This window comes from Microtus ochrogaster, chromosome 21 (assembly GCF_000317375.1).
Source record: "Microtus ochrogaster isolate Prairie Vole_2 chromosome 21, MicOch1.0, whole genome shotgun sequence".
Lineage (NCBI taxonomy): Eukaryota > Metazoa > Chordata > Mammalia > Rodentia > Cricetidae > Microtus > Microtus ochrogaster.
Window position 1 is genome coordinate 22,570,232 of NC_022022.1, and position 21,340 is coordinate 22,591,571.

General features: G+C 39.5%; 1 protein-coding gene across 10 annotated transcripts in view; it reads left to right on the forward strand.

Moving 5' to 3' along the window:
- Camk2d (calcium/calmodulin dependent protein kinase II delta) overlaps positions 1-21,340 on the forward strand; it is a 250,826-nt gene that overhangs the window by 113,898 nt on the left and 115,588 nt on the right. For all 10 annotated transcript variants that reach the window (XM_026783940.1, XM_026783944.1, XM_005357251.3 and 7 more), the window contains exon 4: positions 19,750-19,804. In XM_026783940.1, coding sequence (XP_026639741.1) covers positions 19,750-19,804 — 55 coding nt within the window. The remainder of the gene's footprint in view (positions 1-19,749; positions 19,805-21,340) is intronic.

Here is a 21,340-nt window from a genome sequence, read left to right on the forward strand (position 1 = left end):
TCTCTGTCTCTCTCTGTCTCTCTCTGTCTCTCTCTCTCTCTCTCTCTGTCTCTCTCTCTCTGTCTCTCTCTCTCTGTCTCTCTCTGTCTCTCTCTCTGTCTGTGTGTGTGTGTGTGTGTGTGTGTGTGTGTGTGTGTGTTTCGTTGGAATAGAGCCCAGAGCCTCCAGCATGCTGGGCAAGCATCCTATCCCAGAACTACACTTCAAGACCACAAGTGAATACATTTCTGTATAGAAATGTGTATATATTCATTAGCATCATAATTATTTTATTATTTTGAAAGAAATTTCTGTACCTCCTTTATTTTTAAAGTGAATATCAAAATACTACCAGCAATTAACAAAAAACTAATGGATGTGGAGCAATGGCTCAGATAAGAATATTTGCTTTTTTGGCAGGGGGTCTGGTTTAGTTCCCAGAACCCACACTGCAGCTCCCAGATGCCTGAAACCTTTTTTCCATGGAGTCTGAAGTCCTCTTCTGGCCTTCATGGGCACAAGGCACACATGTGGTGCACACACATATATTCAGGCACTCACATAGCCACATAAAATAAACATAAATACTTATGAACAAAAAAAGTGAAAAGAACTGATGTAATTTTTCCAGATGAGAATTTTCTACTTTGATTTAGGATGAAACTGCAGGTTGTTATTTAGAAACTTTGTTTTTAAAATCCCACAGGAAGCTTAACTATTGATTTACCTGTTTGGCACTGTTAGAAACATTGCTGAGTGAAGTTAGATGCCAGTGGATTGTTTGTGCTTTGTCCTCCTAACTCTGAGTGAAGAATGGAGAGATTCACCTATATTGTCCTGAGATTAGAGACCAAGTCAGAACCTAACTGAAGGCTTTCTGACTCAGCAGCCCTGGCTTCAGCTCTTCCAGTATAATAATTAGGCTAAGGCTCCTAAAGCCATCTTATTAAATACCCCACCTCATGTCTGTTGGGAGGTCTCATCAGTTCTGTATCCTGAGTCATAAGGAGAGGAGATGGAGAGACATGAATGTAGACTCTTGACATAGTCACAGCCATGTTAAAGACCCAAGAATCTCAGACCCATGAAGGAATGGCAAAGCCTTCTTCCTGGGCGGAGGTTCAGAGACATAGAAAAGCCTTCCTCTGAGACCACGTGCTAGTGTTGAATGTGTGTAGAATGTGTCCTTCATTGCTTTCCCTCCTCCTGGATGTTTATGGCCTGGAGACTGTTTCTACGAAGAATAGATAAAACTGCCTCTGTGAGCCAGCTCTCCACCGTAAACCGCACCCCCTTATTTATCTGTAATCCTGCCTCCTTGTTTGGATGTACGCAATAACCCCACCTCTGTGTTCAACTCTATTATAGTAAATACACAGAACCCTGGCGTGTTGTGGTTTCTCCAGTTGAGAGTCCAGACTACCTGATTCCAAACGTTTCTGTCTGTGTTTCTCTTTCTTCATTTTCTCACCCCACCGTCTTAGTCACGTCCAAGGAACACGGACACCACGCTCAAGGTTACTTCCCTCCCTCATCTGAAAGTTATAGGCGTCACAGTGTACCTTCAACACTTCAGTCATGTTGTTCTTGTTGTTGTTTTGAAAGAAGCAAAATACCTCATCTCCTCCTCAGAGCCCTACAATGAATTGCCATTTACCCCAGGGAGAAGCTAATGCCCTCAATAAGACTCCCCGCAAAAGCCCCGTGGACATCCTTCCACACAGGCATAGCTCTGACCTCATCTCCTGCCGTCGCCTCTACTGCAGAGCTCTTTCTCCATCGCGTCATAAGCGGTTTTGTCGTGCACCTTTGCACGGCCTTCCATCTAGCTTACGGCTTGTTTTCTTGGAGGCTTGTTGTCTTCATTTCCTTCTGTCTCCCTTTAGAATTCACTTTATCAATGCTGTATTTTCCAACTACTTCTGTCTGCCTCCTCCCCATACGCTCTTTTCTCTTGCTTTATTGATGTCCAGACCAATTAGCACTCCTACCTTTATATTTACTTTAGTCAGCCTTTTCACATTTGAGCATCAGCTTCATGGCATCAGTCATTACTATCCTTCCCACTATGTATAATATTCTACACAATCTGTGGGCTCAGTAAATACTTCTTGCAGGAATTAACGAGCTCATCACCAACGGCTCATTACTGAGTTCCTGCAAACCGTCTTCGTTATTCTAAACTACTTATTCCATATTAAAGAAGGATGTGCTCAATGAATCCTAGGATAAGACTGATCTTGCTACACTCTCCTGTGTCTGCCCCATTGATCACCAGCCTGGGATTTGGCAGGCCAGGCAGCTGGCCCTTTCCTTGTTACTCCACTTGCTTGTCCTTCTATCAAGGACATCTGTCAAACTCGAGAAACGGCAAGGTTTGATAAAACATTTTTGTACATAGTAGGATATTAATAATGTTTATAAAAATGTAGACACTTTCTAGGGGATTCTTAGCTCACCTATATGATAACTGTAGGCCATTCGAGGCCCAGGATTGAGTTTCCATTTGTTTTGAGAAGCATGAGTTTATTGTATACAAACATAAAATTTTGTAAGGAATACTCAGAGCAAACCCAACAACGGACCAATACCTGATCAATATGTTCCTTCATAGTGCATTTACCTAAAAGGTTATATATGCTAAAATATACTATTCACAGAGAGTATTGTTACCAGAAGTACAGTACCAGGTTTAGGGGTTCAGTAACTTTGAGTGCCACTATCTTGACTGCCCAGTGAATTCTCTTGCGTGTACAAGGCCAATAAAGAACAGAAAGGTGCCTAGTATATTTATATCTAAAAATAAAAGCAAGAAGAAAGGCAGCCAGCTTTTCTTGCCAAGTAAACACATGAAAATGAAAAAAGTTCATTTTTACTGATTAAAACACATAAAAATAAAAACCAGTTTTTTCATTTTGTTTTTTGTTCGTTTGTTTTCTTTTGGGGGGAGTTTATATATAGTTGATATATACAAAATCAACTATATTGTAAGATTTAGTTTTTACATTTGTGTGTATCTTATATTCAATACATTGTTCTGTTTGGTACTTTCTGATTGGGATTTGATGTAGTTTCTAATTTCTTTCCTCCCTCCCTCCCTCCCTCCCTTCCTTCCTTCCTTCCTTCCTTCCTTCCTTTCTTTCGTTTTTCTTAAGACAGGCTCTCATTTAGCCCTGCCTGACCTAGACCTCTTTTTGTAGACCAGGCTGTCCTCAAACTCTCAGAGATCTGCCTGCCTCTGCCTCCTGAGTTTTGGAAGTAAAGACTTTTACCACAATGAGTAGCCATTTTCTGATTTTTTTAAACCTGGTTATATATTAGCCCAGCAGAATTTGTTACCTACAGGATGGTTAAACTTGTTCAGAACGTCATGGTTTTACTTCATTTAATAACTTCTACTAACTCTCCTTCCTGCTGTCAGAATGGAGGCCTGATGGGCAGGAATGAACAAGGGAAGACCTCCTTCCTGTAGATCCTTGAATGACTCACTATTGAGTTTCAGGAAGGTAGCTAGCTAGTTGACTTTGTGAACTTGACACACATAGGGTCATCTGTGAAGAGGAACCTCTATTGAGAAAAATCACTCCATCATTGCTTAGAGACAAGTCTCTGGGAACATTTTCTTAATTAATGATTATTGTGGGAGTAACAGGCAATTGCAGGTACCACTCCTGGGTAGGAGTTCCTGGAGAGAGCCATGGAGAGCAAGTCAGTGAGCAGTGTTTTTTCAGGGTCTTAACTTCAGTTTCTGCCTCCAGTGCCAGCCTTCAGTTCTTACCCCGACCTCATTCATGATGAACTGTGATCAGGATGTATAAGTAAAATAAACCCTTTCTCCCCAAGTTTATTCTGGTCAGAGTGTTTGCCACAGCAACAGAAAGCAAACTGAGCAGAAGATTTCCAGAGTGACATTCTAGGCCTTAAACTCAGTGTAACTCAGTGATAGTATATGCAATGAAAAGGTGCCATTAACACAAGCAAGATCCTATGTTAAGTCCTCAGCAATAAACAGTTCTGATAACTGGCTAAGTGGTCCATAGTACGTCTCTATAATGTAATACTGCTCCACAATTAGAACAATTGAACCTGCATATAGGTCTACATAGAGAGATATGAGATGCACAGTTATATTATCTGTTACATAAGACTCACTTAACTGATTTTTGAGGGAAATCTTGGGACTGTACAATTCTAGGAATATCAGAAATGCTTCCAGTCTCCAGTAGAAAGCAGGCCAGCACAGGATTGCTAAAAACTAAACTGATCGTGGCTTTATACACCATAGAGCTATAATCCTCGACAGTTGTTTGCTTTATCATGGACTTCCCAATTGTAAAATATCATAATCTAGACTTTTCTTTAAAGAGGCAAATATTTTAGGCTTTGTTAGCCGTGGACTATTTTTTGCTTTGTTTTGTTTTCTGATTGTTTTACAACTCCCTAAATATGAAAAAGAATATCATGAGCATGATTTGTATAAAAGTAGGCACTAAGGTTATAGGCCTTTGTTATAGACTAATCTAATCAGAAGATTAGAGTCTTAATTGATGACAAATTATGAAACTACATCTAAAACAAGATTCTTTTTCTAGAGGAGCCGTCCTCAGTCTGTGGTTTGGGAGCCCCACAGAGGTTGAATGTCAGATACCCTGCATATCAGATAGTTCCATTACAGTTCAAAACAGTAACAAAATTACAGTGATAAAGTAGTAATTAAATAATTTTATGGTTGGGAGTCACCACAACATGAGGAACTGTATTAAATGCCACAGCATTAGGAAGGTTGAGAACCACAGGCCTAGAGAATTAAATAATCCTTGGATGATCAAGTCAAACAGTTTCTCTATGACATTTTCAAAACATATGTTTATTCTTCTACAGCTTTTGAAATATATATATATATATGTATATATATATATATATTATTAAGTGCTCATTTTTTTTTTAACAGAGGTGTCTGAAAGTATTCACTAGGTTGCATGAGTCTTGGGAAAACGATCAAATAAGGACCGGATCAAAAGTATTTCAGTGTGTCCAGTTCTATAAAAGACAGGTGTCAGGGCAATGGAGTTGGTTCAGGGAACAACGAGACGCTCCAGAATCATCAGCAGTATGTGGAAAATAAGTTCGTAAGGATAGACAGGTTAACTTGAGTGGAAGACCAAGCCAAAGAACCAGCCGTGGAGATGTGACTTAAGGCCAAAGGGGCTGAGAGAACCTGTGTGGTGAGGGCCCTGATGTTGGAGGGAGCATGGGTGGATGAGTTGAGACCAGAGGACCAAAGGCAAGACTGGGTGATACTTTCCCCACTCTCCCAGGGCCCGTCCTGCTTTACTGATGTAAAATTAGTCATTCTCTTGCGCTCTCATAGTGTCCCAGTTTGGGTGATCAACTGGAGCATAACTGGGCCATGTTAAGGAGTTCATTCCCTGCCTTAAGTCAATAGGAAGCACAGAATTGTGAGCTCTGTGAGTGAAGAGTGCAATCTGTGTTTCGAGAGGACAGCATCTACTTCATGTTCAGTGAATCCGAGGCGGGTCACTGAGGACACCAAATGGCTGCTTACCATTATCTTACAGATTAAACAGTTCATTAACTTTTCTTTTGCAAAGCAAATCTCCATCTAAAAAAAACCCCAAAAAAAACAACAACAACAACAAAATTAATGTCAGGCTAATTCAGAAGCAACAACATTGAAAGGCTATGAAATCATTTGGTTGAAAAGTCCTTATCTGTGGGTAAAGGCACTTGATATAGCAGCTATGTGAAGAGATTTTTCTACTTCATTCAGCTATAGCTTGCATCTTATTTACACTGTTGGCTAGGCAATACTGAAGCTCTAGGAAGATTAAAAAATGAAATTGCTAGAAAAGGATTAAACTGCAGATCTAAGAATCTAGAATCTAGAATCAAAATTATTGAGGTAGTTTGTCCCAGAGACTGTGGGGGCTGAGACCTTACTCACTTATTGGTGTCTACACACTACAACATAATCCTCAAGAAAACTTTCTGAATGATTGAAACAATGTATCACCCAAAAACTGTACTTCCAATGGATGTGCTACTGTTCCTTTTTTAAAATCTTAGCTGTGACCATTTGTCCAGCTCATTAAACAATTGAATCCAGAGCCTTAGGGTTGCTGAATGGAGAATCTTCTCAAGACTACAGAGCTAAAATAATTACTTACAATACTTAATATTCCTATTAATGTTGTGACAAAATATTTTGCTTTAAGAATAAAAATGATAACTTTTTGTGGGCAAATGAATGGATCTAGAAAATATCATATTGAGTGAGGTGATCCAGACCCAGAAAGACAAATATAATATGTACTCACTTATAAGTGGCTTTTAGACATAAAACAAAGAAAAACCAACCTACAATTTACAGCCTCAGAGAACCTAGACAACAATGAGGACCCTAAGAGAGAGATGGATGGATATAAATAGAAAAGATAAAAAGACAGGAGAGAGGAGACGGGGAGAGGGGAGGAAGGAAAGAGAGCAGAGAAAAATGTGTAGCACAATAAAAACAATTTAAAAAAAGAGAAAAGATTAAAGATGTAACATTTGTTTTTTGTTGCCGTTCTTTTGGTCAGAGGTTCTGTATTTACCCCAGGTGTCCTCCCTTTGAGTGCTGGTAGTATAGGCATGTGCTGGCACGTCCAGCAGCAAAGCAAATCTCCATCTAAAAAAAACCCAAAAACAACAACAACAAATAAAACCAATTAGTGTCATATGAGTGTTTTACTGAGAAAAAAATGAAAATGTATTTTTTTCAGGCAAATAGAAACCAGGAAAAAAAAAAAACGAGCATTGAGAAAGTATCAAGACATTAGCATCTTTATTACGTGAAATGTTAACACCATGTGAAGCACTGTGATAAAGTGATGCTGTGGATGCATGTGCTCAAAAGTGTAAAACTCTTAATAATACTTGAGTAAGGCTGAGATTCCCCCAAGGCTTTACGGTAGTCAAGGGGCAGAACATCACAGCCCTCAGATTTTACGTTTCGAAGCGTATCTGCTTCAAAGAGGAAGTAATTTTCAAAAATTATCGAATCTATAGCAATTTTTCTAGACTCTGAGGAAATTGCTAAGTTTTAGCGACTCTCACCTCCCTTTAATTTTGAAATCCTGAAGCTGACTTAATAGTTGTAATAGTTACTTTTCTCATTGCTGTGGCAGAATGACTAACAAGAGTTGCTTGACGGAAGAGGCTTATTACAGCCCACAGTTTAGGGGATATTGCCCATCCGGGAGGAAGTCACGGAGACTGGGACAGTCTCCTTCTGTTCTGTGTCACCTGTGACATCCCAGTGGCAAGTGTGAAACGGGATGCTTGGATCCAGTGGGGCCTTCAAGGTCTGCCTCTATTGGACTACATCAGTTAACCTACTTCCTGAGTCCCATGGCCTCCCCCAGCAGTGGCACCAGCTGTGAACCAAGCATTCAAACACATGAGCCCTTGGGGTGCGCTTCACATTCAACATACAAAATGAAGATAGTCTCAGAGTTAGTCCATTTTATGCTGCTATTATATTACGTGAGTCTGAGAGATTTCTGTTGATCAGAAACTTCTAACTCATAGGGATGGTTGTTGGGAAGTCCAAGTATCACATGACAGAAGGGCAAAGGGACCGTGTAGGACAGCAGGGGCATTTAACTCCATTTCTAAAAGCAAGAATATTGTCCTATAATAATGGCGTCCGTCCATTCTCTCCATCTTCATGGCCTTCCCATCTCTCATTAGGCTCCACACCCAGTAGTGCTGGCATTGAGATTAAGTTTCAATACATTGGGGAATATATTTGAAGACTTTCTGGATGTCCCTTCCCGAGTCCCTCTGACTGGGCCTGCCTTGGCCTTGACTTGGCTGCTGTTTCTGCAGTGCTAAGCAATGGATACTGGTTTCCTCTTTGCTCTCCGCTCTTCTGTCCAGGGATGGGTGGCTGTTTCCTCGCAGTGCTTTGGTTTTGTAAAATAACTGCTAGCAGCTCCTCCCTCAGCCTCCTCGCCATCCATCCTTCCACCCCTTCTGAAGTGCATTTGCTCACTTAGCACATACGATGTTTCTTAGTACAGCCGTTTTCCACCATTTTCCCTGGAAGTCCCCTGCTTTGTTTAATTGCACAGCAACTGACTGCTCCTACCTTCCGTCTTCTATCTCTCATTCAGTGTGTGCTAACCATTGCAGGACGGAACCTCGCTTTCTCCCATCTCCCACCATCATTGTTTAGGGGTAGAATTAGGCACACAGGTAGTCATGCCTCCCCATAGCCCCTCCCAGGCTTCCTCCGTCTTTCACCTTGTTCTTGTCTTCCCTTCAGTGGTCAACATGCTCTTGACCAGGAGTGGGGGCTGGAAGGAAATGAGAAAGCCGTGGAAAAATATCAGGAAGAAGTATTTTCAGGAGGGAGCAGAAAGTTTAAAGATGAAGCCAAGGCCTGTCAGTTCTCCAGAGACACCCGGGATACTCGTCCAGGGGAAAGCAGTAGAAGGGGCAGAAACAGTAACGGAGAGATGTGGGTTTGGGCTACTGCACAAAGGCAAAGGAGAATCCCTGGAGGGTTCTGAGCTGACAGACCGTAATCAGACCTAAGGATAGTCAGGCTTCTGATAGGGAGAGGTCAGGCTAGAAGAACAGAAATGAGCTCAGAGGCTCCTGAACTACGTCAAAGGCCAGGCTGCTAACAGTAGAGGAGGTGAAAAGTGGTTGGGCTAGCAACAGAGGAAGAATGAAAAGTGATTGTGTGTGTGGCACACACACACATGTATGTACGTATGTATGTGTGTATGTGTTACGTATATGTGTATATGTATGTATATAATCATTGCAAATATTTTTATCTCTCTATATTTTAAACGATTGTCTTTGATATTGGATATTGCTTCACAGGAGAGAGGCAGATATTTCACACTCATGTTTTTCTTGACCAAATGTAAAGTCACCGTGGGTAGAATAGGTTTCAGTAGAAAGATCACAAATTCTTGTGTTGTATAATTTAAGATGCCCATGAGATTTAAAAAAAAACAATGTGGAAATGTTTGCAATGCCAGGCATTGATTATAGTTTAATTTCTTGAGAAATATACAACTATTTTTTTTATCTTAAAAAAATCATCGGCCGGGCGGTGGTGGCGCACGCCTTTAATCCCAGCACTCGGGAGGCAGAGGCAGGTGGATCTCTGTGAGTTCGAGACCAGCCTGGTCTACAGAGCTAGTGCCAGGACAGGCTCCAAAGCCACAGAGAAACCCTGTCTCGAAAAACCAAAAAAAAAAAAAAAAAAAATCATGGCCTGAGCATAACTAACCCATAAGTGCCCCATAGTTACAGACTGGTTAAACAGTGCATAAAGGTTCATTTATCTGTAGATTCTATCATTCCACTCGCAATGAATTCATGAGAAATTCATAAATAACATTAATGGTTCTCCACAACCCACAAACTAAGATTATGGAATTATTTTAGTATGCTTCGTTTTTGCATATTATTCCTAATGGTAAGCTAACTTTTAAAAAACTTTAGTGTGTGTTTATGTCTATGTTTATGTGTGTGTATGCATGTGTGGTTATGCACACATGTGGTGGTTTATGTGTCATTTGTAGAAAAGTTGTCCAGCTTCTTTGAGACAGGATCTGTGATTGACGTGGTGCTTACCGGTTTGGCTAGGCTGACTTGCCAGTCAACCACACTGACCACAGTCGCTCTCACTGCTCAGGACTGCCATTACCGCCCCATGCCCCTGCTCCTCGCGTTTACTTCACACGGTTTCCAGGGATCAAACTCTGGTCCTCTTGCTTACAGGACTGTTGAAGGAGCTGCAGTGGGCTGCATTCCCACCCAGCTCCGCATGGCTAGCTTTACCCGAAATAATTACACGGAAACTGTATTCATTTAATCACTTCTTGGCCCATTTCTATCTAGCCTCTTTTAGGCTAACTCTCACACCTGGACTAGCCCATCTCTAATAATCTGCTGTAGCCCACAAGGTGGCTTTACCAGGGAGATTCTAGCCTACGTCCATCCTGGGTCGGAGCTTCATCGCGTGTGCCTCAGAGAGCAGAGCTATTGCCTCTGCCCGCAAGAGTGGAGCATTGTGTCTCTCTGAGGCATCTGCCCCCGAGAGGAGAGCTGTCGAGTCTCTGAGCTCACTTCCTCTTCCTCCCAGAGTTCTGTACTGTTTACTCCTCCCACCTATGTTTTAACCTATCAGGGCAAGCAGCTTCTTTAATTAACCAATGACCTTCCTCCATCACAGGACAAGCGCAGACCACCAAACTCTGTAGATATATTTTGTCATAAAAATACTTATTGAGAGAAATGTGTTAGCCTAGTAAAAATCTATTACAATTCAGTATATCGTGGTTACTTGCTACAGATTTTCTTTGCATCTATTATAGCAAAATTTTGAATTCACGTATTTATGGTTCATAGGCAAAATCAAGATCAGATGCAATATTTTATATGAAGGGTTAATTTCAGAAAAAATTGACAGATGAAAAGATGCTCCGCCTGTTGATCTGCCAGGGAATTGCAGTCATGTCAGGTGCAGAGAAAGAATGAGTTAATGCCTTCTCCATTCTCTGCTCACGGGGACTGCTATCAGAAGTGTCAATCACCTGCTTAGCTAGAGTGTTGAAAGTCCAAGCAGGATAAATGGTGTAAATATTATCTCTAGTTCATCATTAAAAACAATTCCCAAATCAAATGAGGTGAACTCTAAAACTGTTGGGATGTTGAGAAGAGAAAGACCTCACACTTGAGGGTTGTATAAAGCTTTGTATTAACAGGAACCATTTGTCTTTCTGGCTGTGGTGCTGGGAATGACATCCAGTACCTCACACATGCAAGGCAAGCACTTCTTAGGTGAGATGCCTCTCCAGCACAGCCAGCTGCCTGCCATCTTCCTATGTGAATATTCCTTACTGTTAAGGATATCCTTGGCAATTAGCTTAGTACAAATGGATATTATCTCCAAAAGGAAAGGGGGAAAAAACAGAAGGGAAGAAGTGGGAGCTACTAATTGTAATAAATAACATTTTTGAAAGAAAGAAATCTTGAAATTTGTACTACTTGTTTCAAAAAATGAAGTTAACAAAAAACTAAACAGATCATAGTAAATAGAATGGATTCACTTAATTAAAATATACAGGAAGTCCATCAAATTATTTTTTGGAAGAAAATGGGCATTTTCAGATGTCACAATATATAATTTATTCTTACATGTATATATGCATAATTCATTTCAAATGAGCAGAATAAGGTTTAAAATAACTGAACTATTTACTCTTCTGTTTCCTCAACCATCCTTGAGAATCTATATTGAGCCATTTGTGTCTTCTTATAATAAACAGCCACCGATGACCTCTCTGTACTCCCCGCCTCCTGTGGGTTGAAATTCTCCCCAGTAACAGATATCCTGACAATCTAGGAGTCCCAGGGACTAAGGTGCTCCGTAGCTGAGTGATGGGAACACATCACTGTTTCGCCTAGTTGGTCTTGAAGGTTACTACGTATCCTTGATAACATTGCTAGTCTAACTTGGCTATTAACTTTGAATCAAGAATAGGGTGGAAAATTGGAAATAAGAAAGAAGATTGTATTCAGGAAAGTTGATATTAGACACTGAGGGGATCCCCCAATTGCCCCTGGCAGAGAAGTGAACCACAAGAAGAGGTAAGAATGAAAACCCTGTACAGATTGGCTTTGCCAACCTGGATCAGACTTCAGGGAGCCTATTGTTAGGTGGAGCATCGTCAGCATATTGAAAACACAGTGCAATTTGTGAAAAGTTTCCAGACAACAATCAGCCCAGGTGCACAATGAAGCTTAAGGTGTGGCTACATGGAAACTCTTCTCCCAAGCACATGTGACAGTGAGGGCGGGTTTTATAGCCAAAAGGCCTAGCATCTAGTGTGGTCTCTAGCTGATAGTATAGAGGCCAGCAGGCCATAGAGTACTGGTGACATCTCCCCTAAGGATGAGTAGTGGTCTAGGTAGGGAAGAGTCTGGCATAACCGTTCTGGGGACTTAAGGTGAGGTCTGCTTCTATAATAAAAGGTGGGTGAGGTCTGCCTCCACAGACAGCATAAAGGTCACCAGGTCATTAACAAAATCCATTCTTGGTTTTCTGGTAAGGTTCCCAGCTTTCTGGCTGGAATGTCGGTATTTGAGTAACCCTGTGTGGTTAACATTCCTGATTCTCTTGGAGCTTCTCTGTGAGTACAAGGATCTCTGCCCCCTAACAAGCCACTCCAGGAATCATGTTCAACTCCACCCTTTTTTTTTATACCTCTAGAATAATTTGTAAATTAATGTGGATTGAACTTCCCATCGAGATTTCATGTAAGAGTTGAATTGATTGCTTCAAAAAGTGCTCAACTACTTTTCAGTCTTTGTTCTTAAGGTATCAAATTGCTTTTAAATATGAGTGAATATTGGTTAATGTTAATTTGGAATCCAAAACTTTTCCTGGCACTACAAGAAAAAATGAAATTTTATTAAGTATTTTTGTTCTTTTGGAAGTAGGTATAATTTTAATTCCTGAATAATGATTTATTGGCATTTATTAATAAAATAATACCAGATATTTTGCCAAAAATTCTCACTTTTTCATAGCTTTAGAAAAGTATGTATTCTCTTGTTGTCTATGAGGATGCGTGTCATAATTTCAAGAGTTTGGACACTGAGATAGGAAAAGCCTAATAGTGAGTCCTAGGCTACCCTGAGGTACCTAATAAGACCTTGTCTCAAAAATAGTAAGCAAAAAAAAAAAGTTTAAGAAGAAAAAAGAAATCCATGTGTTCAGATATCCAAATTTAGCAGATTATGGATTTTGTGCCTAACCTTAACCAATGCAGTCAAAGTTCCAATTTATAAATGTGATGTTAAAAAAAAAGAAACATGAAGGAAATCAAAGTACAGATAGATGTTAATGACTTAAACCACAGCCCCAATACAGCAGTAAACATGTGTGTGTGCGCGTGTGTGTGTGTGTGTGTACTTACCTCTAGCTATATTTTACTAACGAAAAATAAAATAAGCCATTTCCTTGGACCTGTATGCCAAGGAAATAGATGATGTATATTTTCAAACATATTTAATTAAAATCTTTTATTTAAGAATATAAAAAATAATTCTATTTTGTCAATTTATATTGCTTATATTATAGAAAGACGGAGATTAAGTAAAGCAAGATATATTTGCAGATCTACCTACAGGGATTTTTTTTTTTTACAAATATTAGACTTTGATTAATTTTTCAGTGTTTCTGTTTTGTTTTTAAAAAGTCTTTTTTCCTAAACGGAGCAACTTTATTAGAAGACCTGGTAGGAAAGACTGAGCTGCAATTCCTCTAGAGTACGTCCAGTTGACTGTTAAATGTTCTCATACTAGCATAATTTAAAAAATTCACAGACGGACCAGGGTTGGCATCCCTCTCGTGGGGAAGGCCTGGCGTGTTGCATGACCTGACTTGGCTGGGACTGACTCTAGCTGTGAATTATAATTAAACCACTGAGGGGACTCTAAGGAGGCTCTGGCTTACAAGCTGCCATTTTTACATCTTAGTATGTGAACCGAATCCAACTCGCTCCATCCTTGCACCACAACAAAGCTGAAAATGCAAAATCTGCCTCGTTTATAATCAGAACTGTGAGTCAGAGCTGACAAACAGTGCTTACGAGAACTCAATACAATCTGTTAGCTATGAAATTCTTCATTAGTATTGTGCTAACATTGGCAGCGTGTCGCCCCACCATGCTTAGCTTCAGAGAGCTATAGTAATTCGGGCTTTTGTTCCAGGCCAAGCTTATTACTCCTCCCTGAAAACTGCTAGTGATATGGAACCATCGTTTCAGATTACATATTTCCTACGCATCTGTCTATCATTGCTTAACTATCTGCATCCCTGACTCGGTGGTCTGAAATAGTATCCGCTTGTTATTTGCCATGGTTCTGTGGGCTGACTGCTTCATCAGATGGCTTTTCTGCTCAGTTGGAGGTGAGGTCAGTCGTGCGGTTACATTTAGCTCTGAGCTCTGCCAGGGATGGAATGTCAGGGTGACCTCTCTTTCCCCAGGGTATCTGTCCACTTGGCTTCTTGTCTTCAGTAGTCTAACCACACCTTTCCTTTAGCACAGCAGGTGCTTTCCAAGAGGTCAGCTGCCATAGGTAGAGCTCAGGAGGGCTCTGCTGCCTTCACACGTGCTTATCATGTAGAGCAGACTTCAGAGCCAGGCTCTGAGTGGAGTGGGGCACTTCTGGAAAAGACCACAAACATGGATGAGTTCACTCGGTCCACCAATGTGACTGACTGCTCATCTCCATAATGGACGTTCAGTGGGGAAAAGTCCTAAATTCGCGGTGTGCAGAAGAAGTGTAATAATAACAAGTTATAGTCATTGTAACTTGAGCCAGAGCAAGTTGCCTGAGTAATTTCACAAAATCATAATAATGAATGAATTTGATTTCATCTCATCAAGGATATGAAATAGAGGCATAAGGAAGTAGTGCTTAAATGTTAACAAAGAATCTCATATTCTGTCAGGGATTTCTTTAAGAAAATGCATCTCTCTAAGATAATATGGTAGTGGATATATTTTGTGGGCTTGGTGGAGATTTACCCAAGAGTTCTGTACATGCTCAGTATGTTTTATGCCACTGGGCTACATGCGAAGCTGCTGTTCCTTCTCTTGACCAAACTGCCCTGTGTTTTAGTATGATGTACCTAACAAGTAATCGTGACATGCTTTCTGTTTAGACTTTATTAGACTAATTAGAGTTCATTCTCCCACTTTCCCTCTTTCTCTACCAGGAAAAATATGGGTTGTGAAACAATATTATGTTCATAATACAAAATATAAAAGTAACACTGTTCTTATGTATTGAGTGATATACGAAAGGCCAATGTGGCTTTGCTGGCCCTGCATCTTACATGTCTTCTCTACATCTTCAAACTGCATGTCAGGGCATCTTAAACTGACGCTCAGAACGACTTTCTCTCCTTGTGAAAATGTTCTTCACTCAGCACCACCTTTGCGTCTTTAGTCACTGGACTGTTTTTCTTTTTCTTTTCCTGCTGTCTAAATAGTGTTGCACACTGACCTATTAATTTGCTGCAAGATAGTGAGCAGTTTGCTGATACATGAACACACACACATCTGCACAAACATAAGTATACACACATACACATATACACACACACATAAACATAATGCATTTTGGACCTAAATGCATACACACTAATATACACACACAAACATGTCTAACTGTATATAGGTATAGACACACATGCAAACAAATTTATACATATACACACATGAACATTTAGTATGTGCACATAGAAATTCGTGCATACACACATCTACACATATATATAAACATACAAGCATAGTAACATACACAAACGCATGGAATCAATATACATATATACATACAAGTGCGTGTGTACATATACCCCTCATATATACAGACACACACACACACACACACATACACACACCCCACACACCATTTCTCATTCTACTATAGTATCTGCGCATATTTGAGGAAGTACACACAATATGCTGAGTTTGGGCCTAGCGTGGCCACATGCTAGCCATAACTGGATATTTCCTTACTATCTCTAATGCTATACACGTTCACTATAAAAATCCATCACATTTCTAGTCGTGATCCTTTCATTCACCAAATACAATAACTCTTAAGAAAATCATTCGAATTGTGCCTGACATAGTAAGAATCATAACTATTTTATCTTTTATTTCTTAAATAAAATTGACTCTTAAAATGAGTAGAAAATGTTACTCATAGTAAAATTCTTTTTTCTCAGCCCATTCAAGGCCGTGGTCTGATATGGGCCCTTCTATCGCTCAGCTGGAATTGTATAACAACAGCATAGGGCAGGAAGAGGAAACAGCAATGCCACTCTGAATGCAAACCATCAAATTTATGCAGTAGAGAGACAAAGAATATTAGGCCATAAAAAGAATTTTAGCTTCAGTAGCATTTTTCTCAAGTCCCATACTTAAAGTTACAGAACTTAAATTTTTCTTCCCGGCAATCACAATACTGTTTTGCTTCATGAGAATTCATCTATTTATTCTTACACTTGATGTTACTTTTGAGAAAATGTCAAAAAGCAGTGACGTATTTTAATCTGTTTTCTCAAATGCTTTTCTCATGATCTTTAAAATCTCCCTCTTCAAAACATTCAATTAATGTAATTGTGTGTGCCCATATGTGCGGCGTATGGCAGTGATAGAGCAGTTGAGGCAAGAATGGGATACAATCTGGTCCGGCACACAGCCGCCATCCTGCTTTGAGAGCCTGCGTGCAATCAGGCACAGGCTAACAGCTGTGTGAACAGAATGCCATGCAATTCCTTTAGTTGGTAAAGGAATTAACTGTTATTTATAGGGAATAATTAATGTAACATTTTATATGGGTAAACACATTTTCAACCCTTGAGAATCTGTTAAATTTTATTTTTTTTAAGCATGGAAGATGAGGAATGCTCTCAGATGCCAGCAAAAGGATGAGAGCCAGTTTATGTTTAAATATAAAATAACTCTGCGGACCGTGGAGACAGATCAGCTCTAACATGAAGCCCAAGAGTTCACAATTAGAGAAGAAAACTGACCCGTTCTCATATTTGTAGCCATGTAAATACACTCATGAGAATATTCACACAGCTCTGTTTAGAAGGGAAAATTCCGATGCTTCCATGTGCTTCTGTCTTTCTATTTTTTTTATTCTCAAGACAGAATAGACAAGGACCAGAAAGGGCATAAAAAACGAAAGAAGGAGAGCTACATGCACAAGTTAATCCCAGGAAAAGACAATGCTGATTTGTCTACCATAACAGTAAGGTCATTTATCAACATTAATCACCAAGCATCAAATTACTGGGTACTTTGGATGTGTGTGATGCTAAGCACTAAATTTGGACAAATGGTTTGTCTTGATCCCCCATCACGTTTGTTGGCTATATTCTTTGTGATCATAGATTTGATAATAAGGCTTTGATCTACTTGTGTGACCCGCTGACCTCTGAATAAGGATTATTTGCAATGATTAGATTACCTTTGAGATAGCAGTGAATCATTCTATGAGAACATTTCTCCTGCTGTGATCAGAAACTAGTAGTGTTTCTCAAATTGCACCTGAAATAATATTCTCTGAATAGTTTTTTAATCATCCAAATATTGAAGAGCTCACCTCCCCTTGAAGCTTTTCTCTGAAACAATAGGAGAAAATAGTGGTGATCTGCCGACGTGCAAGCTTTGAGTCATGGAAATGCTATTGTAGTTTCTAAAGTAGTAAAGACTTTTTAAAGTAACCATATCATTGATTCAGTTTGTTTAAACACCAGCTGTGCAGGTATGTCAGGCACTCTCTTTGAAGAATTAATATTCTATGAATACTAACTACAATTAGTGGCCATGGTCTGTCTTCTTTGTTTTTTTAAGATTTATTTATTTATTATGTACACAGTGTTCAGCCTCCATGCCTGCAGGTCAGAAGAGAGCACCAGATCTCATTGCAGATGGTTGTGAGCCACCATGTGGTTGCTGGGAATTGAACTCAAGACCTCTGGAAGAGCAGTCAGTTCTCTTAACCTCTGAGCCATTTCTCCAGTCCATGGTCTGTCTTCTTTCATTGTGCCAAATAATCATGGACAGGACAGGCAGTTCAAATCAATCTCTTCCTTTCCATCAGCAGGGGACATGTAAGCAATGGTATCTTTGATCCTGGAAAACTGAAGAGCACTCTTGACACAATTAAAATTATATGACAATCACTTTCATATCTGTAATTTTAGAATTATAGGAACATTGAGATTGGGTGACAGTTTTCCTCCCAAATCCTGATAGGACTGTGAAAGGCAGGGAAGTGTGTGCTGGCTTTCTTGGTGAGATGCAGGGATTTAGGATTATGTTTTCTACTTCATGAGACCAACAAGAAGGAGGTTCTATATTCTGAAGAAGGGAAAGGGCTTTGATTTAGCTGCATTCCAGAATTCAAGAGTAATGCCAAGCTGCTCAGACAGGAAGGAGATACCACAGTGTTCGTTGCCCTTCCATGCACCAAAGAGTGACAGGTGTTAAGATCTGGGACTGAATTCATGAGCCCAATTTGTTGTCTCCATTTTAGGTTTCATTCATGCTAATGACTATGGGAGATCCACATTTTTATAAATAATCATTTGTAATTTAATGTTGGAAGAAAAGTTCCTCTTCCTCTACCTCCAGGGGCTACTGGAGAGGGATTTAGAAAACCAGTGGTTGCACATAGAGACCTAAAGTGGATGGAGCAGCGTTATGAGGATTGGCCATGGTAGTAAGTGTGTGGGTTAGGAGTTAAATCCCTAGTGTAGATTCTGGATCTAGATGCTTGTAGTTTGAGTCTACTTAAGTACTCTTCCTGGTGCACTTTTTCCATGTAACCACCATCGTCAATGAGGCCTGCACAAAGTGTCTTAGTTAGGGTTTCTATTGTTGTGATAAAATACCATACCTAAAAGTAACTTGGAGAATATCGAGTTTATTACAGCTTATACTCTCAAGTTACACTCCATCACTGAGGAAGGTAAGGACAGAAACTCAAGGCAGTGACCCTAGGGCAGGCACTGAAGCAGAAGCCACAAGAAATGCAGGTTATTGGTTTGTTGCTACTGACTTCCTCAGCCTGCTTTCTTACAGCATCCAAGACCACCTGCTTAGGGGTGGCACCACCCACAGTGAGCCGAGCCCTTCCATATCAAACATTAGTCAAATCATATCCCACAGATGAGACTACAGGCCATGCTTATGGTGATACTCTCAATTAAAATTTCCTCTTCCTAGATATGGCTATGTTTCTTTCTCGGGATTGATTGGGTAGAAAACTTTATGTTCCCTCGTGACTCTTGTGAAATTCGTTGTGTCCTTCACATTGCTTGTTTTTCTATCCTTCTTGATCCCCAATAAAAATCAAACAGAAAGAATTACCACCAGTGAGAGAAGAGAGGAGAAAAGGAGGACTTTGACAAACTAAATAGTAGATAGATAAAGCAGTAAGTTTACATGTGTGGTTTGAGTAAATAGTGTTTTGAGTTCCTTGGATTCGTATATAGGTTCAGCTATTGTCACTTATGAGCCTACCCCACTGAGAAGTCTTCATGGAATAGAGAAACTGGTTTATTTTTTTTACCAGAAAATTCTAAGAGTTGCATTTAGCTACTTTTGGTGACTTAAATAAAGAAGGCACACTAGTCATGTAGGGACTCAAGGACAAAGAGAAGGTCGGGGAAGGGATACCTCTTTCTAGACTTCCAATGTCCATCTTGCTGTTCCTGGTGTGGTGGTGATCAAGGCATGCTGATGAAGACTTCAATAAGGGCAACATCAAGAGGAAAGACAGGGAAGTGTAAAACGTTTTCTGAACCTAGAAACTTTGGGTGTATACTATAATCGCCAGTGACATTTCTATAGCATTTGCCTGGTCATATATGGATTATCTTTTTTTTAATTTTCTCATTTAAATTCCAGCAATTTAGTATATATATGAATGTCATTAAAACTTAAGTAAATTTCTTAAGCTCAGATAGTTAATAATGATCAGGACGAATTCCCAGATCTTGGCTCTTTCTTTACCCAGACCTTGCTGTGAATGATATTGACATATCACTAGTTTGAAATAATGGGATGCTCTCATCATAATAATGACTTTCTGTAGGCGATTGCGATAACAATACAAACTTTGTTCTCTTTTTTTTTTCATCAGTGAGACTTCATGACAGTATATCGGAAGAGGGCTTCCATTACTTGGTGTTTGACTTGTAAGTACATACTTTATATGTTTATATATTTTTGTCATATAATTGAAAACTATTTTGGTTCCAACATGATTCTTCTCATTGCATAGTCCAAATTAAGGACTACTATAATATTTTAAGTGTTTTTTCAAGTGATTTTCCACTTTAATTTTTTTTAAAAAAAAAGAGAAGCTGTACCATAGTGTACTATTCACATCTCAAACTGTTGTGTGTGTTCTGCTTTGAACTTTTACAAAAATGACTGACATGAAGAAAGTTTTCCACTGAATTTTCTAAGAGCTTCTAAAATGTATCTCCTATAAAAAGAAGAATCCAGAGACATAACCCCGATATTCAAGGTTCATTTAAGCTAATCACAACTTAAATTAAGGCCAACAAGAGTGAAGGAGAGATATAGACTCCTGGCAGGCATATAGCAAAACAGTCCACTGGTGTGACTGGCAGGAGCTGAATAAGGACACACTTACTTGAAATCAGCTTGATACTAATTATTTAAGAGATTAAACAATAGTTGTATCATTTGACAATAATATGACTTCTAGGGAAAAAGTCTACAGAAATTATATCCTAAACTCAGGTAATGTTTTATGTCCAGACATATTCTGGGTATAAACTGTATCATGTTTATAGTGTGTGGGAGGAGAAAACAACTTTAAAATCCAACCATGAGAAAGAATTGTGCAATTACAGTACACTTATTTAATGAACGTGTTTTTGCATTGTGTTGTTTTGGTCACAATGCATTTAAAAGTACACAACAAAAACAAAAAAGCATTTCATATTCATCTAAAAGTAGTTTAGTAATAGGTTTAATTAAGTCAGATTTTATTGGTTTCATGGAACCGTTCTTCTATCTGACTTCTGTAACATGTGGGTTTGTCTTCATCTTAAACTCTACCTGTCCTCCAAAACTGATGACTTTATTTTTAGTTGTAGACTGACTTCCAAAGGAAGCACAAGAGAATAATGATGCTGTCAAAATTATTTTATCCATTGAACAAAACTTTCCCAGGAAGAGAGCTGATTCCCTCAGATCTTAGGATATAGGCTAGCACAGGAGAACAATTTGTTATTATTTTATTATTGTGATGATAGTATGGATAGGTAGCCATGCACCTCCTTTTGTTATACTGGGATCCATGTGTATTTGGAAAAACAGTATCCAAAGCCTGCTTAGACACAGCTCTAGAATACAGGCTTGTCCTCATAGGCACAGGCCGTCCTTGGTGTCCTCATTCTGCCCCTGTCATCCTTTATCCTCTGCCTCTTCCTAGGGCTTTCATTCTTAACCCTTTCAGTTCTTTCTTCTGGCTTCCTGCTTCCTCATGGCCCGAAGCCCTGCTTTATACTTTTCTCTCTGAACTCTCTTTGGCCATTCTTTTTTGTTTGTTTGTTTGTTTGTTTGATGTTGATGAGGTGTAAATATATAGATTTTGTTCTCTGTGCCCCCCAGTTCTGGTATTACAGAGATGGTCCAGAACACCTTCCCCTTCAGTTTTCCTTGAGAGCAGCATGCTAGCAAGAAATTCATAATTTTCT